Source organism: Diadema antillarum, unplaced genomic scaffold (genome assembly GCF_040938485.1).
Source record: "Diadema antillarum isolate AM-2024a unplaced genomic scaffold, OU_Dant_1.0 scf00000075, whole genome shotgun sequence".
NCBI lineage: Eukaryota > Metazoa > Echinodermata > Echinoidea > Diadematoida > Diadematidae > Diadema > Diadema antillarum.
In genome coordinates, this window is record NW_027270964.1 from 3,957,345 (window position 1) to 3,976,109 (window position 18,765).

At 38.6% G+C, this 18,765-nt stretch overlaps 1 protein-coding gene across 1 annotated transcript in view; it reads left to right on the top strand.

Annotated features, from left to right (window-relative positions):
• LOC139717451 (inactive tyrosine-protein kinase transmembrane receptor ROR1-like) overlaps positions 1 to 13,191 on the top strand; it is a 155,950-nt gene extending 142,759 nt beyond the window's left edge. The window contains exons 8-13 of the mRNA XM_071628957.1: positions 1,811 to 1,841; positions 2,444 to 2,859; positions 5,402 to 5,496; positions 5,977 to 6,127; positions 10,754 to 10,953; positions 11,402 to 13,191. Of these exons, the coding sequence (XP_071485058.1) occupies positions 1,811 to 1,841; positions 2,444 to 2,859; positions 5,402 to 5,496; positions 5,977 to 6,127; positions 10,754 to 10,953; positions 11,402 to 12,535 (2,027 nt within the window). The 3' untranslated portion in view covers positions 12,536 to 13,191. The remainder of the gene's footprint in view (positions 1 to 1,810; positions 1,842 to 2,443; positions 2,860 to 5,401; positions 5,497 to 5,976; positions 6,128 to 10,753; positions 10,954 to 11,401) is intronic.
• Positions 13,192 to 18,765: the final 5,574 nt, after the last annotated feature.

Genomic DNA, 18,765 nt, shown 5'->3' on the forward strand with positions numbered 1-18,765 from the left:
TTGCAACCCTGACAATTAGATTCCTTTCATAAACTGGTATGGTGCAGAAGTTGATAATTTAGACCTTTCCTCAGAATGATAAAACTTGAAACGTCTTTATAAGGGATGGGGAAACAATACCACAAATTTCCTGTGAAATTATTCAGACCTCAAAAAACAAATTCCATCAGTTATTCTCTGTACAAAAGGAGAGCATATTCTTGAAAGACGTGAGGTTAGTTTTTCATTTCTTTTTAAAAAAATGCTGAGATGTATTAGCGTAAGATTCATATACGATGTTGGGAGACAGTATTCTTCAACCATGCAAAATTTTGTGACATTTGCAAAAGGGATATAAGACCTTTAAAGATTGGCTGTGCGGATGCCTTCTTCACAGACTCATGTACACGAGAGAAAGTGATATCTTGATGAGGTAAACAGAGACTGGTAAAGCATCTGACCAAGGTATGCTGGTCTGGTATGACAAGACTGAGTTTAATGGGTGTGTCGTTGGTTATTAATCATGAGAGATAATGTCACTTTAAAAGCAGGTTGAGTTAGTGAGACTCCTAGGTCGTATCATGTGTTAGAGTGTCCCTCAATGTAGTTATTTTCTCGTCATCACATGAAAACTGTTGTTGAGGAGATACTAAAGGGAAGTGCAGTGCATTGAATCGAAAACAAAGTTTGATTTTTTTTTCAGAATGACCATCATTTCAAGTATGATTAACATTGATGATAAACTAGAATATCAGATGATCCACAAGTAGAAATACTGACTTACAGTGCGTATATCCCTCAGGAAGGAGTGTGCAAAATTTATGAGAAATATTTATCTGACGTTGTGTCAATCAAATTCATAATTTTTTAAGTTGATGTGGTCATATCACTATCTCATGGAAATTACTTTGGCTTAACACCTCTCAAAGCAAAATGTGTTGCATCATATAGGCCTTTCAAGTATGCATACTACATTGCTAGGGCTGTCAAGTCATCCTTGATTCTACAAAAATTGTCCTGAAAATTAAAAAAAAAATTATATCCTAACAAGTGGACATAAATATCTTTGCAATATGGGAATTAATTTTGAAATACAAATGTGTACTTTTGGAATCTCCCTGATCTTGTCGTGGGAATACTCTGGCAGCTCTGGATTACCATCACTTTGTCTTTCCTAACTTACCAGTAGCACATCCATATGAGAAGAGCATGATATAAATGGTATTCTCAGTTACCAGAAGTTTGGAGCGATGTGAACAGGGTCACCATCCCGGTACTTGGCATTCGTATCAGTGGCCAGTCCAGGCCTGTCAATGTTTGTCCCCAATTTCACAGCTCCTTCTGTGAGGCGCATTCACCAAAAATACAAACATTTTATCCGTGCAAATAACACTTTTCAAGCCTTGATGTATTTGCCTTTCTTGAAACCAGAGAATCCTACCTGTGTTTACCATCCAATAATCCTTGTCGGCTTTTCTTCTTTTGCTTATTATTCTTTTTTCCTTTTTCCCTTGCTGTAATAAAGGAGGCTGGTACAATGCATGAAGAATGGATTCCATTTTGTGAAGCACAAAAATGAGAAAATTTTGAATCTTGCAAAGGGGCTCTTTCCCACCCATCTGTTGTGAGCTCATGGAAAGAATTGTACTCTGAGTTTATTCATAGTGGAATTTGACACCACAGTGCATGATGATAGGCAGACATTTTATGGGCGAGAGAAAAAAAGATAATAACCTAGCCATGTCAGTTTTAGTGGACTACTTCACATCGGATCTTTGATTTCATTTCCATTTTACCTTGATTTTTGTTTTTGTTTTTATTTCTTTCACAGCCAGTGAAACAACCAACACAGTGTCATCAATGTAAGTACAGCAGCTTTCCATATAGTATGAAACTTTCATGAGATTTAAAATGTCTATGCGCTTAGAAACGTCAGTATGAAGCGCCATATAAATGCAATTATTATTATTATTATTATTATGTTCAATTTATGATACCATTTTTTCTGTGATAGCGCAGATATATTCATGATGTTTTTATATGTAAATCTGTTTCATGGTGATTGTATTTTTGCAAATTGAGCCAATGGACTGATATTTGTGAAATTAATAACATGCCAAATGTCTGGCAAATAAAGTAATTTGGATGTTGTCATTGATTTCATAACTCATTATTAGTGATTGCATCAATTCTTCACATCTGTGTTATTAAAGATGTGAGCTGCATGGCATAAATATGGGATACTGAACAAAAACATACATATGCTTGCACATCCAGATCATATCATTACTGTCTTCATAACACCAGCTGAAATCTGCCGTCTAGTTAATTTTGATTTATCATTACTTGATGAATGAGGCACAGCAGCATGAACTTGACTTGAATCATCGTACACATATTTAAATTGTTACGATACTACATGTATCAAAGGCTTGTTAATTTCTATTGTTCAATGACTCTGTAGTCCATCCCAAGGCTACTGCCAGAAGTACGGAGGCATGACGTGCTCAAACTTCATCGCCAACCACTCAATCTATGTGACGGACTTCCTGGAGCAGCGAGACATTGAGGAGCAGCTGACGCAGGCCTTCGTGCTCATCGCCCATCACCTGACCAAGTCGTGCCGGGAGTACGCCATCCCGTCCCTCTGCTTCTTCGCCTTCCCGTTCTGCGACGAGACGAGTCCCGAGCCGCGCAGCCGCGAGCTCTGCCGCGACGAGTGCGAGATCTTGGAGCAGGACATCTGCAAGGAGGAGTACCAGATTGCCAAGGAGTACCCGAGGGTCATCCTCCCAGACTGCTCCAGGCTGCCACCGGTGGGGTCCAACGCCAGTGCCAACTGTAACCGGGTGGGGCTGTCCAATGTGGAGGCCATCACTGGTGAGTGCTGGGGGGCTGATTCTAGACTGATTGGGATAGAATGTGATAAAGGGTGATACCGTTCATCTGAAATGAATGAAAAGATGGGAAAGTTCCTGTCATTATTGTAGATGTGGAGTATGAGATTCACAGTCAGCTACAATTTCAAGCTACAATTCTTTTAAAGCTACAATTGTAAAGCTACAATTCTTTTAAATTAGTTTTATGACTTTCAAATGAAGTCAGTGTCTTTGACATGTTGAGTGATAGGCTACCTTGTACCAGTAAGAAAAGGCAAATAGTCTGCCCTTTCTTCTGCAGGGGAAAAACAATTTTGAAATTACGACACAGTGGCTTCTTCTAGGTGGAAATGGGCTTCAAATTGAAAGACCGGTAATATTACCGTATATAGTGATTATTTCAGGTCTCATGTCCCTCTTAATTTGTCACAATGTTACCTCTTTTTTCCAGTATTATTCATTGGTGTATATAGTGAAATATGTTCCGCACTGTACAAAAAGTTTGGCATAAAAGCAATTGTCCCAAATATTTTGATAATTTGAAGCCTAATATATTGGTACTGCATATTAGAATAGATTTCTTTGTTTATGAGTGAAATGGTTCTGTACTTTTATACATTGTAAAATAAGTAGGAGAATTTGTTCGGAAAATTTTACCGCAAAACACTTGTCAACATCTTCTTTTTTTCTACAATCAGTTCAGTGCTTGTTTACATTGATGTAGGGCAATTTGTCAATCAGTTGCAATGAAAACAACTCGATGGAAGAGCTTCATGAATATGAATTATATTGATGTGTTAGAAATGAAAATTGAGATGATACAGGAGACTGAAATTCACAAGAAGAGCTTATGATGTATTAAGATTAATGTTTGATATGATAGAGTGTCCTTATTTACCAGCGACTTGTTGAAATTATGATAGGTGGAGATTGTTAGCTTATTAGTCACACTGACCCCAATCTGGTCTAGATTGCCATGGGGTCAGAGCCAGAGCAAACATTGCCTACATGCTGACGCTGATTACACTGAATGGGACTACCTGTTGCACCCTCGGCAAGCTTGTATATATGCAAATTGCGGTAGAGAAGAAAGGGGGAAAAATCAGAGCTTGTTATCAAATTTAAAGCTCAAAGGGTAGTCATTGTTTGGATCGCCACCATTAATTTCCCATTAACAAGTCCACACATGTGTTTGTCTTTCTTTCACTCTGCCCTACCTCCTATTTGCTTGCTGTAAATATCCCAGCTGTATATAGTAGCCTGTGCTTTTATAGTCACAAGGGGCTTTGACATTGACCTGTGTTCTCAGTGGATGTAAAGAGGACAACTTTTTCCCCTTGATTGATGGCGGGCTGAGGGCCTTTTTGTCCTGAAATTATGTCAACGACAATTAATCTCTCATTAGGGCCCGGAACAGATGTACGTTTCATAATTAGGCTGCAATAGGTTTGATGTTTGCTTTCTGTTAAGGAGATGAAACTGTACCCATCATTCTGAATAAGGGTGAATCTATATGATTTACTGTAGCTGTGTTATCTGTGGCTATTATGCACAACCTTCTTTTTTGAAAGGTAGAAATTTTTATTGATGATTTTATGTGCTATGTTTCTTTATTCTTGGAGGATTTACAAGCATGTTTATAAGTGAATGATGGTATTTTATAGCCAGATCAAGATCAGGGTGGAATGATATCGATTTTGATGACATTTTGAAGAGATTTGTTATGTAGATGACTAAAGTTTATTTAGAAAAAATAATATTTCCATTTTGTTTAACCTATTTTGGTGATGATGGCTTAAATCCAGGTTCCACTCATAGTGAATTTTGTGTGTGCCATAATGAGACACACTTTGTTCTCAAAAGACAAGTGTTCTGAGACATGCAAGACTGCAGGACCCATTCAGTAAAATTGGCCATCATACCTGCTAACATACATACAAACACAAACAACAGACAAATAATTTTTATTTCATGTTAGGTTAAAGGTTATGCAAACTTGTATTTAATAAAATGATAAAATTTACTAAAAAGAAATGGGTGCTCTAATCACTAGACTTGGGTCTCCATAGTGGCTTTTTGGAGAACTCCAGTACAAATTAGTTTTGTTTTGGATTACAAACAAGTTTCAGTTATTGTATAAATCATATTTTCCATGAGGTTTTTATTTTCAGGAATTTTGTGAGTCCGTTGCTAATCTTTCATATTAATTTTCAATATCTATTGTTGCAGTTTGGCCAAGAAAAATTGCAAAGATATGCAAATTATCCTCTTGCTGATCACAAGATGATAAGAATGTGGTAGTGAAGTGTTTTAGACTATATTTCATCCTCAACTCATGTTGGTGCCATTCATGTTTTCATAAAACATGAAAACTCATTTAAATGCAACCTTCTGTCTTAATACTTGTTCTTTCATTTTAGTTTCATGTTTGTTATCTGTTTATATCTCTATGAATCTATCTTCCCCTTCATCTGTCCATCCATTTATCTTTTAATCAATTAATCTATCTACTCTCCATACCACCCTTCCAATGTGCTACACAGACTCAAACTGCTACAATGGTACAGGAGAGGACTACAGAGGGCGTGTTAGTCGCAGCTCATCAGGGGCAGTGTGTCAGGCATGGGACAAACAGGAGGTGGGTAGAAACTGTTCCTGTGGTTACAATCACTGCGGTAACTGATACCAAACGAAATGACAGACTTGTCAGTTTAATCAAGGTTATCTCACCTCCCCCCCCCCCCCCACACACACACACACACACAAATAGTAATACATCTTCAGGTTATCATAATCATGTATAGTGCCTTAGTAATTATTTCAGATGTATGTTCAAATAGTTCTGAGTGTGACCCCACTATGTTTCTACTAATGAAGCCTTCATTAAATGCAGATTATATACATTCTGATGAACCCTGAGTGGTCTATGTGGGGTAACCTATTTTTCCCTTGGTTTCACATCTTATAATTTCATGCAGAGTTGCAGCAGAGCAACATATGTATTAACTCTGAACATGGAGTCCCAATGTGTTTATGATTTAAAGTGTAACGTATCTTGTATGATCAGTGATTGTTCTTCCAATTCACCACAAGACGTCCATATTGTTCCCCTTCCTAGCCTCACAAGCACGCCCTTTGGCCATCCCACTACCGAGAGCTTGCAGGGGGACACAACTTTTGCCGTAACCCCGGCAACGGCCACGACAAACCCTGGTGCTTCACCATGAATCCAGAAATACGGGCCGAGAGATGCGACATACCAAAGTGTGGTGAGTAAGAGTGACCATATATTGACAAAAGAGGGCGCTAATTTACTATTTTACATTAGTCTTTCAAAGCTGGCCATAAGTCCAGTGATATGATGTGTGAGAAAAAGTTGACAATCTTCATTTTAGTGATTTTTAAAGTAGATTTTTCACTCTGTTCTACATATCAATCAAAATTAGGGTGTAGAAGGTTGTACAACGTGGGCTGAAACAGATTTTTCAGACTTTTTTTTCACAACATATAATCTGTTATTTCTCACTTCATGCTACAGCAGTAGTTTATATAAAGGAAACACTCCTTTGTCCTGTCTTTATATTGAAGTGACTTGTGCTGGGAGCAACTGTTAAATGGTTTTATTGAAGTCCGTGACCTTAAAATGGGGCAGGACATCGTAAATTGATGGAAATTTGGGTCAGAAGATATAGAGAAAGTGGCCTATGATTGAACAAACAGATTGCGACGAGAGACTCATTAAATACATTTGTCGTCATGAACCGAAATAGATGTCAGACGAGCTGTGTTCAGCCCGGACAAAGGCAGAGAGAAAGAAATGAGTTACGAGTGTTTGGCTTGCCGCAGAACATACCAGAGTGTCTGTCTGTACTTCCATCAGGAATGGGTGAATTTGGGTGAGTCGAGGACGGGTTCACGTCCTCGGGGAGGGATGAATTTATGGTCAATTAGAGCCGCTTAGTAGCTACAGACTGGAAAAACTTGAACTTTGGATCTGGAGTGAGGATCCCGGAGGCTGGAAAGCATCTACTGGCGTTGTTTGTCTTGCCAAGAGAGAGAGAAGAGAATTCTCATTCCGGTATTTAGTGTTCATGGAAGCAACATGGAGAGATTCTGAGACAGACTTCTTTGTCTGGAAGAAAATTGATAGTACATTACTTCTCCTTTCACTTTTCTCTCAAGAACTTTGAAAAACATTGATAATGGCATGTCTTTTACTTTCCATGTTGTGTAGCTTTTGTCAAAGTAAAATGATGATGGAGATTTTTTTTCTCTCTCTCTATCATAATAGAATCATGTCAGAGCTGATTTCTAAAATGCTACTGCAAAATCGGAAGTTTTCATGGTGCAGAAATTTGCATTACAGGCAACCAGACCTAGTATGAAAGTTAAAGTGCATAAATGATTTTACATCTTATGCCTAACACTATATATTGTTTTGATTCTGTGGGATTAAAAACATGCGAAATTCATCGTACGTGGCTGAGAGTGAAAAGTTAACTCTTGTGAAAGCCTCCACTTTCACAGTATTAATGGGGAACTCACAATTTTATATTTCAAGTTTAAGATGATTTCTTATGTGACAGTTAATAGTCAAGAAGGATTATTATGATGACATATGTATGCACATTCTACAGAGCACAGCTATAGGTTGTTCTATCAGTTTTCTGCAGTTTTAACAGTTTTATATCATTGCATTGCTGGTACATACAATTCATATTTTGTTATGAGGCACAGTCTTTTCACATTAATTCATACTGAGACAGATTTCTGATCAAAATCTCCATGGGCAATGCAATTTAATCCTACTTCATCTTTTAATCAATGAATCACTGGCATGACTTGCATCCTAAAGTATTCATTTTCTGCCGAAAACATGGAGCACAATATCTAAGATTGCTGCTTTTGGATTCTTGAAAAGATTAGTAGAATGGAACATAGTATGTAATATAAACAGATTTGGCCATATAATTTGCTCCTTTATCAGAATTTGGAAAACTAAATGACCTTTTGCTCGGAGCAGTAAAGTCTGCTCAATCGCATTACAACTGCAAGATATTTTACTTTACAAGTGTATTTATGATTCGATGCAAAAGAAATAGGTCAGTCATATAATACAAAGAAAAAGACATAGATCAGAGGAAAGTGATCTGTAGATAAAAGGTAAATGCAGCGATGATCAGCTAGTCTATAGTTATGCTCGACATATTCCTGCTTTACAGATTTATATTACAGCAGCGATAGGATGTGAAGATTGGAATATGTCATGAATGTGTGGCATTTATGAAAACACAGGAGGAAGTCTACCCTCAAATCACATGATCTTTTCCAAATCATCTGTAAATTGGCATTCAGCCAAAGGAAGATGGTCATGTGATTGGTCATGTGATGAGGGTGTCCTGAGTGCAGATCTAAGAGGGATATGTTTATCTATTTATATAACATCAAATACACTTAATTTACGAGGATTCTGGGACTTGGTACAGGAGGGAGAGTTTTTAAAGGCCAAGGTCAAGCCTGGTATGGCAAAATAATGTTCAGCCATGCCGTACATGGAAAGGGACAAAGGGACATACATGTACATGATGTACATGTAGGTACTCTAAAATATTTGGTCCAGGGCCAGTCAAAGAGCCTTCCGGCGCCTGAGAATAGCGAGTAGAATCCCATGGGACGGGGGGAGAGATTTCAGGCATGGTGAAGTCTGCTTGGGTAGTGTGCCATATCTGATGGTAAGACTGATGGCTTCCTAGGGGAAGGGGTCGAGTGACAGCATGGTGTGTGATTAACGAGGGCTCCTGATTGGATACATCATCAGGGGGTCATGGGATGGGTCAAGTTCAAAAGGTCAGATGTCACAGAGCTTTCCAATTATCTGACTGCCGAAAAGATTAACCAAAGGGAGATTTCAGGGGGTTGCATTTAACATGCCGGTCATAGAAACTTGTGATGATATCAGGATAACATTGGGATTACTTGTTGTTACGAAGTAAAGTTTACAGTTGTTGTTGGCAAAATAGCAGGTCACTTTTCAATTTAGTATTCTAGTACCCATTTCAGAGGTTTCAGTTGCCATGTCATGGGATGATAAAAAATACCAGGAAATCTTACATGGCTTGCTTGAATGTTCTCCAAGGTGTAAATAGTGGTGGAAAGAATTTATTTGTCTTCTGTCATGGTTTAGATACCTGGTAATGCTTTGGAATGTATCTCACTTGCGCAAAAATCTGAGCCTTGAGAAGATGTGTATCTTCCTAAGGAAAATCAAATGCATGTGGTATCTATAGCATTCACTGTTGGTACATTCCACTTCTTTTGTACAGTCCTTTAATTTACAAGGTTTGTTTTCTAGGTAATACTTTTGGTCTTTAGGATTTCTGTAGATGGATTGTGCAAATTTGCACTGTGAGGAAGGAAGGGATGATAAATTGCTTTGCAAACCAACACACTCTATCTCCAGAGAACTATATTAAAGGAACCAGTACATCTGCCTGAGTTTGTAGACGTAGATTTATCTGAAATGCTATAACTTTAAGATTTTTAACATGGTGCGACCCTAGGCCAAGATGTACAGTTGTATAAATTCAGTTGCAAATATCGTGGTTAAACTTTCCCAACAAATCAAAATCTGACTGGGAGGGCTTTAGATATCTGGGTGGAACATGTTATGTGATGATAGGCATGAAAAATCTCTTGATTATCCAAACCTGCCAGAGTTTCCTCAGATCTCCTGTTTATGAATTTGCAATGGGAATGATAAACATTGCAAATAGTGAAAAGCGTGTCTTGTATTTGTTGTTTCTTTTACTCATGTTGGACGCCAATAAGCTTTGTAGATTTTGTGAATGCCACAATAAAGGGAATACCTCAGCTGTTGAGTTCCAGAGGATTGACTGATATCCCATCATCTGGTCTCTGGTTTCCTCCCAGTAACCATGGAGATGGACTACATCCCATCCTAAATCTCTTTTCTCCAACATCTGTCTCCTCCCTGTCCCCATCAGTGCGTTGGTCCTTGAGAAGACAGACCTTGAAGTCTCACCAAACCAAATTTGATACCACGTGTCATGGCATCAATGCAGACACCAGAGAATCCCTTTGTACTCCTCACGCCAAAAGAGGAACATGACCTGGTTTTTATCAGGAGAACAAGAAGACGAAGCATGTCATCTCTGACGTATCACGTTACACTTGGCGTCTGATGCTGAAATGTAGAAGGGATGATTGTTTTCTCTGAAAGCTTTTGTCATATCAAGTGCTGCGACATGGAAACTGCTCATTTTAGCTGCAGATATCTGATTTTACCCACCTCTTGTTGTGGCAAGACTGGCCTAGCATGATCCAAATCTCACTGAGATGCGATATTTTCATCACTACTTTGGCCTTCATCTGTGTACCGGCATCAACTGAATGATAGATATCAATGAATCAGTCTTAACATTATATTTTTGCTCCAGTTGGTGAGTGGGAATAATGATGGCAATGGAGAGTGTGTTGTTTTAGGTTTTGACACAAGTACTTTTTTAAATATATTGCAATCCAATAGCCGATCCACATATTGGCTGTACTCTCTCTCTCTCTTTTCTCTCTTTCTATCCATCTATCTATATATCCATCTTTCTATTTACTTTTCTTCTATTCCTCCATAGAGGGTGTCCAGTTTCTTATGTGACTCACAACACTGTAGCTGCTAGTCTTTCATACAACACATCTTGTCTTTATGTCATCAATTTTCACATATTCTTATCATCTGAAGAATAGGTGGTGTTCAAATTGATTCTGTCCATTTTAAATAGTTACCACAAAAAGGGGTAATTTAGTGAAATCCATGAATCTGTTATGTTTTGATGTAGAGGAATTTTTATACTTACTGGCTTTTATTCTTTTTTGTACAGATGAACTGAATGGGATTGGAGTGGTTAGTAAGCCCACAGTACTCTACATCATAGTCCCAGCAGTGACTGTCATTGTTGTCATCCTGTTGATTTGTGGCTGTGTGTGTATATGCTGGCGTCAGACCAAGTCTCAGCGGTACGGCAGGGTGGCTGGTCGGGCCAGACCCTGTGAGATGGAGACATTACAACAAAAGTCTCAGGTTCGTTGGCCGAGACTTGTTCTTGTTTTCTTTGTGATCCATCGAGCAAAAATTTGGAAACAGTTACAATGGAGTTTTAAAATGATAGAGATTTGTCGTTTGTAGTCCCATGCTTCTTTTTGTCACCTCGAATAGTACTATGTGACTCAAGACTAATGTTGCCCTATTTTCATCTTAAGCTAAAATGTCTTTGAAAGTATTGAATTTGATTGTACCAGGGTATTGTTAAAAATTTATGTGAAGATAAAAGATAATGATTACAGAGAATTTCAAGGTCATGAATTCTTGTCAAGAGAGCCAGTTGTACAGTGCCGAAGCTTGAGATTAGATGTACTACTTTCAAAAATGGGATATAATTGGAAGCAGTTTGCTGCAAAAACATAAATGTTTATCTGTATTTGTAATTACACTGTAAGATTTTTCATCCTTTCTTTGTGACTCCCAGCAGATGAAAGAATTTCCTCTATCAACCATCAAGTTTACTGAGATCCTAGGGGAGGGGACATTTGGTAAGGTGTACCGAGGTGAACTCATGGGTCTCAACAACCAGTACAGCACCACGCCCATCATCATCAAGACCCTCAGTGAAAACGCAAACACGGCCCTCCAGAGTGACTACCAGCGAGAGACCAGTGTGATGGCATCCCTAACTCATCCCAACATCATCACGCTGCTTGGTGTCTGCTTCAAGGAGAAGCCGAACTGCATGCTGTTTGAGTTCCTGCCTCATGGCGACCTCCACGAGTTCCTTGTCCGGCACTCGCCAAACTCCGACATCGGCTTCGGGAGTGGCGATGAGGACACGCAGTCATCGCTTGATGCGTCCGACTTTCTGAATATCGCCGTCCAGATTGTGTCCGGGATGGAGTATTTGTCGAGCAGGCACTTTGTCCATCGAGATCTCGCTGCCAGAAACTGTATGGTGGGTGATGGACTGCAGATAAAGATTACAGACTTTGGTCTAGCCAGGGACATCTACTCTGGGGATTATTACCGGATGCCTTCACAGGCCGTGCTCCCCATCCGATGGATGGCTCCAGAGGCCATCATGTTCGGTCGCTTCACGGTGGAGAGCGACATCTGGTCCTTTGGTGTGGTCTTATGGGAGATCTACTCGTACGGGTTGCAGCCGTTCTACGGCTACAATAACAATGAGGTGATCGAGATGATCCGTACGAGGCACATCCTTCCCTGCCCGAGCGGCTGTCCGCAGTACATCTACGCCCTCATGACGGAATGTTGGAGCGAGATCCCGGGCCGCAGACCGCCATTCAAACTCATCTGTTCCCGCCTCCGGGCCTTGGACACTGTTCCAATGCACACACAAAATGGAAACATTTACGGGAATCCAACGGTAAACTTCGGCCCCCAGTATGGTGGCCTGTACTCCCCAGCCCAGACTCACTGCAGCTCAGAAGGCAAGAAGAGCCACAGTCAGAGTCACGGGTCATCCGGGGGCAGTCGACACTCCCAACCCAAGGGGCTCCTCCCAGATAAAGCCATGTCAGAGACTTCCAGCTCTTCACACCACACAAGATCGACCGGTGGAAAGGGGGAGAGAACGGAACAGACAGCCGTATAGTAACCCTCCTAGCCCAGTCTTCATTATATGCACTTGTAAAGAAATGTACTTGTCACAAACAGTAACTCATATTTCTATTCGCATGTCACTCAATATCTGCATCAGCATATCAGCCAGACATAGGGTGGCTTGATTTGTAAGTGTTATTTATTCTTCAGATGTGGATATAGAGGAATAATTGCCTTTCTGTTTGAGGTTATGTCATGTGAGTAACATGCTCTTGCTCATAGAAAGAGTGTGACCTGAAAGACGATTGAAGTATTTGCCAACAATTCATGTAGATGTACAGCTCATCAAGTTTTATTCATTTTTTTTTTTAGTTTGACAAATAGAAATTTTACATTGTTTTCAAGAAAAGCTAAAAAACAACAATAGATTGAAATCTGGATTTTAAATTATGTCAATGCAATGTGAGAGATGCTGAGTGGGAGGCTGTGTCACTTATCACTTATTGTCGAGCACAAGCTGAGTAGCAATTTAAAGCATGGTTCAGAAAAATTGAAATGATAGCCTCATACTTTCCAGTCAGACTTTTTCAGAGGGTAATATGTCATTTTTTTATGCTGAGATGTACAATGCGGCTCACAATATAACAGAAACTTGCAAAGGGATGCCCAGTGGAAGATTTAACCAAAGATATTTTCTTTCCCTCTTTAAGGCTGCCATGTCAATCTGTTTTTTTATGCTTACTCCGTCCTACTCATTTTTTAAAACCTAATCTGTTTCCTAAGATTGTTAGTTGAGTTCTGCCACGTCAGTAGTCAATGTTACTTAATGTTACGATTATAACCCTCAAGTTCTGGTTTAAATGTGGTTCATAGATATCGAGAGTGATCAACCCCTCATTCGCTGTTGAGCCAGTTTACGTCACATGTCAAGTTAATTTTTCATAAGCATGCTGCCTACCAGAGTCATGTTTTGTTGTATTTCCTTCAAGTTGGTCACCAAATATTACCGCCCTCTATGTCGTAAACCCAGTGCCAATTAAATCATCTAATGTGTAGATGGCATGGTGATTCTACAGCATGTCCAATATTTGCTAGCATAATATTATGTTCTTGTGATGTGTTTGTTAGTATAAAGAGATGCTTGGCAGTTCATGTACTGTCTTAGATTTTTTTCAAAAGGTATCTTCCATTCTCAGTTTGTATTCCTTATCAGGTGATGTGTCTAGTGTGATGGCCATATCAGAGATCTAGATCACAATTCCTTGTTAGTGACAGAGTTCTAATCTTTATGATGAAATGTGAGCTTTGTGTTGTGAAGTCACTAGCTGTAGGACAGATGTGAGTTCTTGCTTACAATTCACATTATACTGCCCGTGTTTCACTTCCTTGTCTTGTGCAGGTCAGATGCAACGGCCGTCTGTTGAGAATGAGAAGGGTGTTAAGTTGTCTCGAACACTATGGGTTTTGTGGCAACGTAACGCCCTTATCATTCTCAACTGATGAACTATAGATTTTCAGTATATGTTCACTTATACAAAAAGATAATATGCATATGTTATATGCTACATATTGTCACCAATACATATGACCAAATGGAATGATGTGTTGTAGGTTGTATTCTTGGGAAAGAAATGTAAGGTGCATGTGCAAGAAAATATTTATTTTCCAAGCGATTTATCCTCATCTTGTTTCACTTGAAGAAATCTTGAATCTCTAGGAATCCTGAGAGAATTCATTGAGAAAAACATTGCATTATATCTCGTCAATAAGTCCATGACACTGTACAAATGAAAAAAAAAAGAAAGAGAAGCTTCTAAAAATTTGCTACACACTTCAGTGGGAATGACTTCGTGGTTATCATCTGTTTGCTTCATGAGAAAGCATTGATAATTAAAACAAATACACATGGCCTGCCTACAGTCACATCATAATACATAATACATAATACTTCATGAGAAAGCATTGATAATTAAAACAAATACACATGGCCTGCCTACAGTCACATCATAATACATTTGGCTTTCATTTACTGCATGTGTTCAAAGTGCCAAATGGCATTTCATGTCAGAAAATTACAGTGCAAAAATTGGTGAAGAGTCAAATGCCCTGAAATAGGATAATCTTAATCTTTAATATTGTCATAATTTACTTTGTTTTTCCAATTGCAAAATTTTAAGCACAAACAGTGTACATATGTTGTGTCAGAATCTCATAGTAGCCTAAAGATTTGTGTAGACACCCTACAGCTTACCATACAAAACCCCAAAAGAATTACTTCAAGCATCATACCGGTATATGATGAATGCTTCACCAGCTCTACACTAGACTTCACCAAACACAAAATTAAATCATATTTAACAGCTTCCTTAGAATGCAGCCTTAAAATCGCTTTACCACAAGATCATACACCAAAGTGAACACATTAAAAGAACACTCACAGAAAGTGAACTCTCCTACACACTCTATCTCCAATACTCCTCACTCAGCACCTTACTACACAGGGTACATGACCTACATAGGGTAGATCCTTCCATCTCTTTACGATGAAGCAGAGATGCTGCACTCCAAATGATGTTCACAATGTCCCAAAACTCAACACTTTTTGCCATGCTTTACAATCTATGCAAGCTGTACATGCTCCAAGCAATGCAATTAAAACTATTCCACATGCAAAAAAAAAAAAGACATATCTAAATATTTTGCTGGGCCTGTTGACTTTTGATTTAATTTAGGAGCAATCAGGAGAGTCAAACAATGAAATGTGGTATGTTCAGGGCACCATGTACCAGAGGAGAAAGCACGAGGGCAGCAGACATAGGCAAGGACCAAATGACACTGTGAAATAGCTGTCCAGCATCTAGGTGATATAGGCTCCAGACACCAGGCATGCGAGGCTTTGTTGTGAACAGAGAAATAGAAAAAAAAAAATAGAGAGTAGAAGACCTAACTATATATGTATACTCTGTGTCACACTCAAACAAACTATTGTAGCTTTTGTAGGCGTGTAGTTGAATTTCTGTTGTTAATGTCAGGCAAACGAAAGCTCTGCTTTTCTTATTGTTTGCCGGTGTGATTCATTTTGTTGCCAAATCAGTGACTGTAGCCACATATCTGCTTTACATACAGGTCAAGTGGGAAGCAAAACTCAGTGGAGTTAAGACAGGTTTATTTCACTTCTATGTTGCCAAATGAATTCTTGCATTCATGTCTTTCAGTTCTTGTTGAAAATGCACTGGAATACAAACCGAATCTCCAAAATATAGCCAAAGGGTTATCAACCCTGGATGACTTTTAAAGTGAATGCTATTTTTTTGTAGTAGTAGTAGTAGTAGTAGTAGTAGTTGATTTCATTGTGTTGCCAATCGAGTATACATGCTGTATCTTGAAACCTTTACTGCCAAATGTGTAAACTTACAACATGTTTTGTGTTGTAATCTGTTCATAGAGGAAGTGAAATGACAACAGAAAACATATCATTTAGTCAAAGTAGTTATTGGTCATGGAACATATCAATGTGCCCCCTTTTTTGTCTCATGTTTTATATTGCAAGCTAGTTATCAATTGTCTTTATTTTCTCAAACTTTCCATACACACAGGCACTTCAGTTGATTACCCGTGTAACCATTGTTACTTGCATTTACATCTTTCTTGGCACCTAGATCATTTCAATATTTGAATGTAGCTAAAAAAATATGTATATTTTTTTAAAAAAAGTGTCTGTGCCATATTATTTTTACATCTCAATCTCAGCTGGCGAGTTTCCCTCCAGAATTCTGCAGAAGACTTCCCTAAAATATAAGTATACTCTACTGTCCTAGCAAGAGAACATAACAACATCCCTGATTCTGGAAGTAGTTTTGCTTTCTGAAATGAATGAAGCATACAGGTATCTCTCCAATAGCGCTCTGGAGCCCTCCCTGCTGTCAATGTGTGAACATTGACAGCCCAGGGCCCTGTTTCATAAAGCTGTTCGTAAAGTTACGAACGACTTACGAGCGACTGGTGATCAGTTCTGTTGTGCTATACTTATCAGAATTTCCATAATTCAGCACAAGAACTGATCTCCAGTCGCTCATAAGTTGTTCGTAACTTTACGAGCAGCTTTATGAAACACCCCCCAGGTCTCGGTGCAGAGTATTTAGTGAAATCACACACGAGTTGTATCCATGGTGACCGCAGAGACTGAAGCGTCTCTGTGTGTTCGCTGGTAGAGGTGTGTCAAGTTCTAGATGAACCCACTAAACATCTGATCACTGCTCCAAAAGTTTGCCTCTGTCATCTATGAGCATATCTCTTATGATCATGTGAGGATATGGAGTACTGCTGTGTAGTTAGGAGCGCCATCAGATCAGATGACAAAGGGTATGGTGGGTTGTGGATTATGACTTACCAATAATCAGAAACAAGTCTGTGAACAGCTTTCATTACACATTTCTATGGTGATTATATCAATATATCTTTCAAAAGGTTATAGGTTAGCCTTGATGCATGACCAGATTGAACAGTTTCATTCACACACATACCTATCAGATGCCGGATATCATATCTAGGAATCGTTCCTTTGTTTCAGCTTTTATCATGAAAAGTAAGTTTGACTGTTGGTGAGAACAGTGACCAATACTGTGTTATTCATAGTGAATGTTTCATCACCACCAACGTTGTGAAAGTACATTGTATTTCTGACAGTGATAGTGTAGGAAGTCATAAAAGTAATGAGGGTTCATATTGTGATTGCATTTCATTCCTTTCATTGATTTGTGATTGAAGTTTTAGCTTGTAATGTGAAAAAATGATTAATGAAAGTCACTCGATAAGTAGTAAAGAAAATGATGTAATCTGAATTCATGTGAGGTTATGTGCCATATGTATTTTAAGAACTATATTTCATATCAAAGCATGACGACACAAAATTTCTATTCCGCATTTTACTTTTCACAGCATAGTTCATTTTTTAATGAGGTCTATTGTTCTAATTTAATTGACATGTCATTTGAAAGCAAGGCAGTTTCAGCAATTACAATGTATTCATGTCTAGTACTAGAAGGCTTCATGGTACACCACATTCTTTTTTGGGTATGTGTGTCTATCCACTCTCAACGTTCTGGTAAATATGTTCTTATCATCTTCAAGTGAACTCCCAAAAACGATAAAAACTCGATTAAAAAAAAAAAAAAAAAAAAAAAAAAAATGATAAGAACATGCTTACCAAAATGCCGAGAGTGGGTAGACCATTTTACTAAAAGTTTTACTGCCAGGGAAACCTTCAAAGATTTAAAGTATTCATGTCATTTCACTGGGAACATTTTATCCAGTTCATGGATAGGTGTTCAAAAATGGTTCTTGTAGATAGTAGTCTTAGATCATTAAGAAACAAAAGAAAAATAACACTGCATCAGGACTTGTGTTACTGCGAGAATTGTTTCATGTCCGATCTTGGACGCTTCATCAGTTCATCTGATTTGTGGCGGGAAAATGTTGCTGCAGATTGATTCAGGTGCATGTCGACATGAGAGTTAGAGTTCAATCGTCTAGGATTACATTAGACATGAAACAGTTCTCAGATTTTAACAGTAAGTCCAGACGCAGTGATTTCATATGGTTTCTTAATTGAATGTTAATGGATGAATCAGAACTTACATCAACTGATTTAGTCGTAGATAATGAAGGCTAAGGATTCTTTGCAATGGAAAAAAAAAAAACATCTCTTCTCATAGAATTATTACTTCTATTTCAAGATTGCTACAGATCGGGTTGTCATGGAAGTGAAATATGTCCCTTAAGAAGTTGATGCTAAAAAAACATGAAGAGGCTGAATCCTGTGTAGACAATGTGTGTTCTTTGTAAGAATCAGTGTCATACTATAGTGTATGTTTTGCTATGCTCAGGTAACATTGTTTGCATGGAACACACCTGAATCCCTTAGAAACATATGCTTGCTGAAATTGCTCGTTGAAGGATGCATGGAATAACTGTCTCAGCTGTCAAACTTTGACATTCTTGTTTTCTCAACCAGAGAGAGTCAACAGAGATATTTTAGTCTGCCTTTGTGCTTACTGATCGACATTCTAAGACAAAATATCCCTGCATTGTTATCAAATACAAGTTTGTAAGTTTGTACATGCAAGGCTATGTGTATGGTGATGCTTGTGCACATGTGATTATGGCTCAACATTCTTCATCAGGACAAAGTAGGGTGTTTTCAAAATAATATATTCAAATCTTATTTGCACTGTCACAGTAGTAAAGGGCTACCCCCTTTCACCCAACACCTTTCCAAGGTAG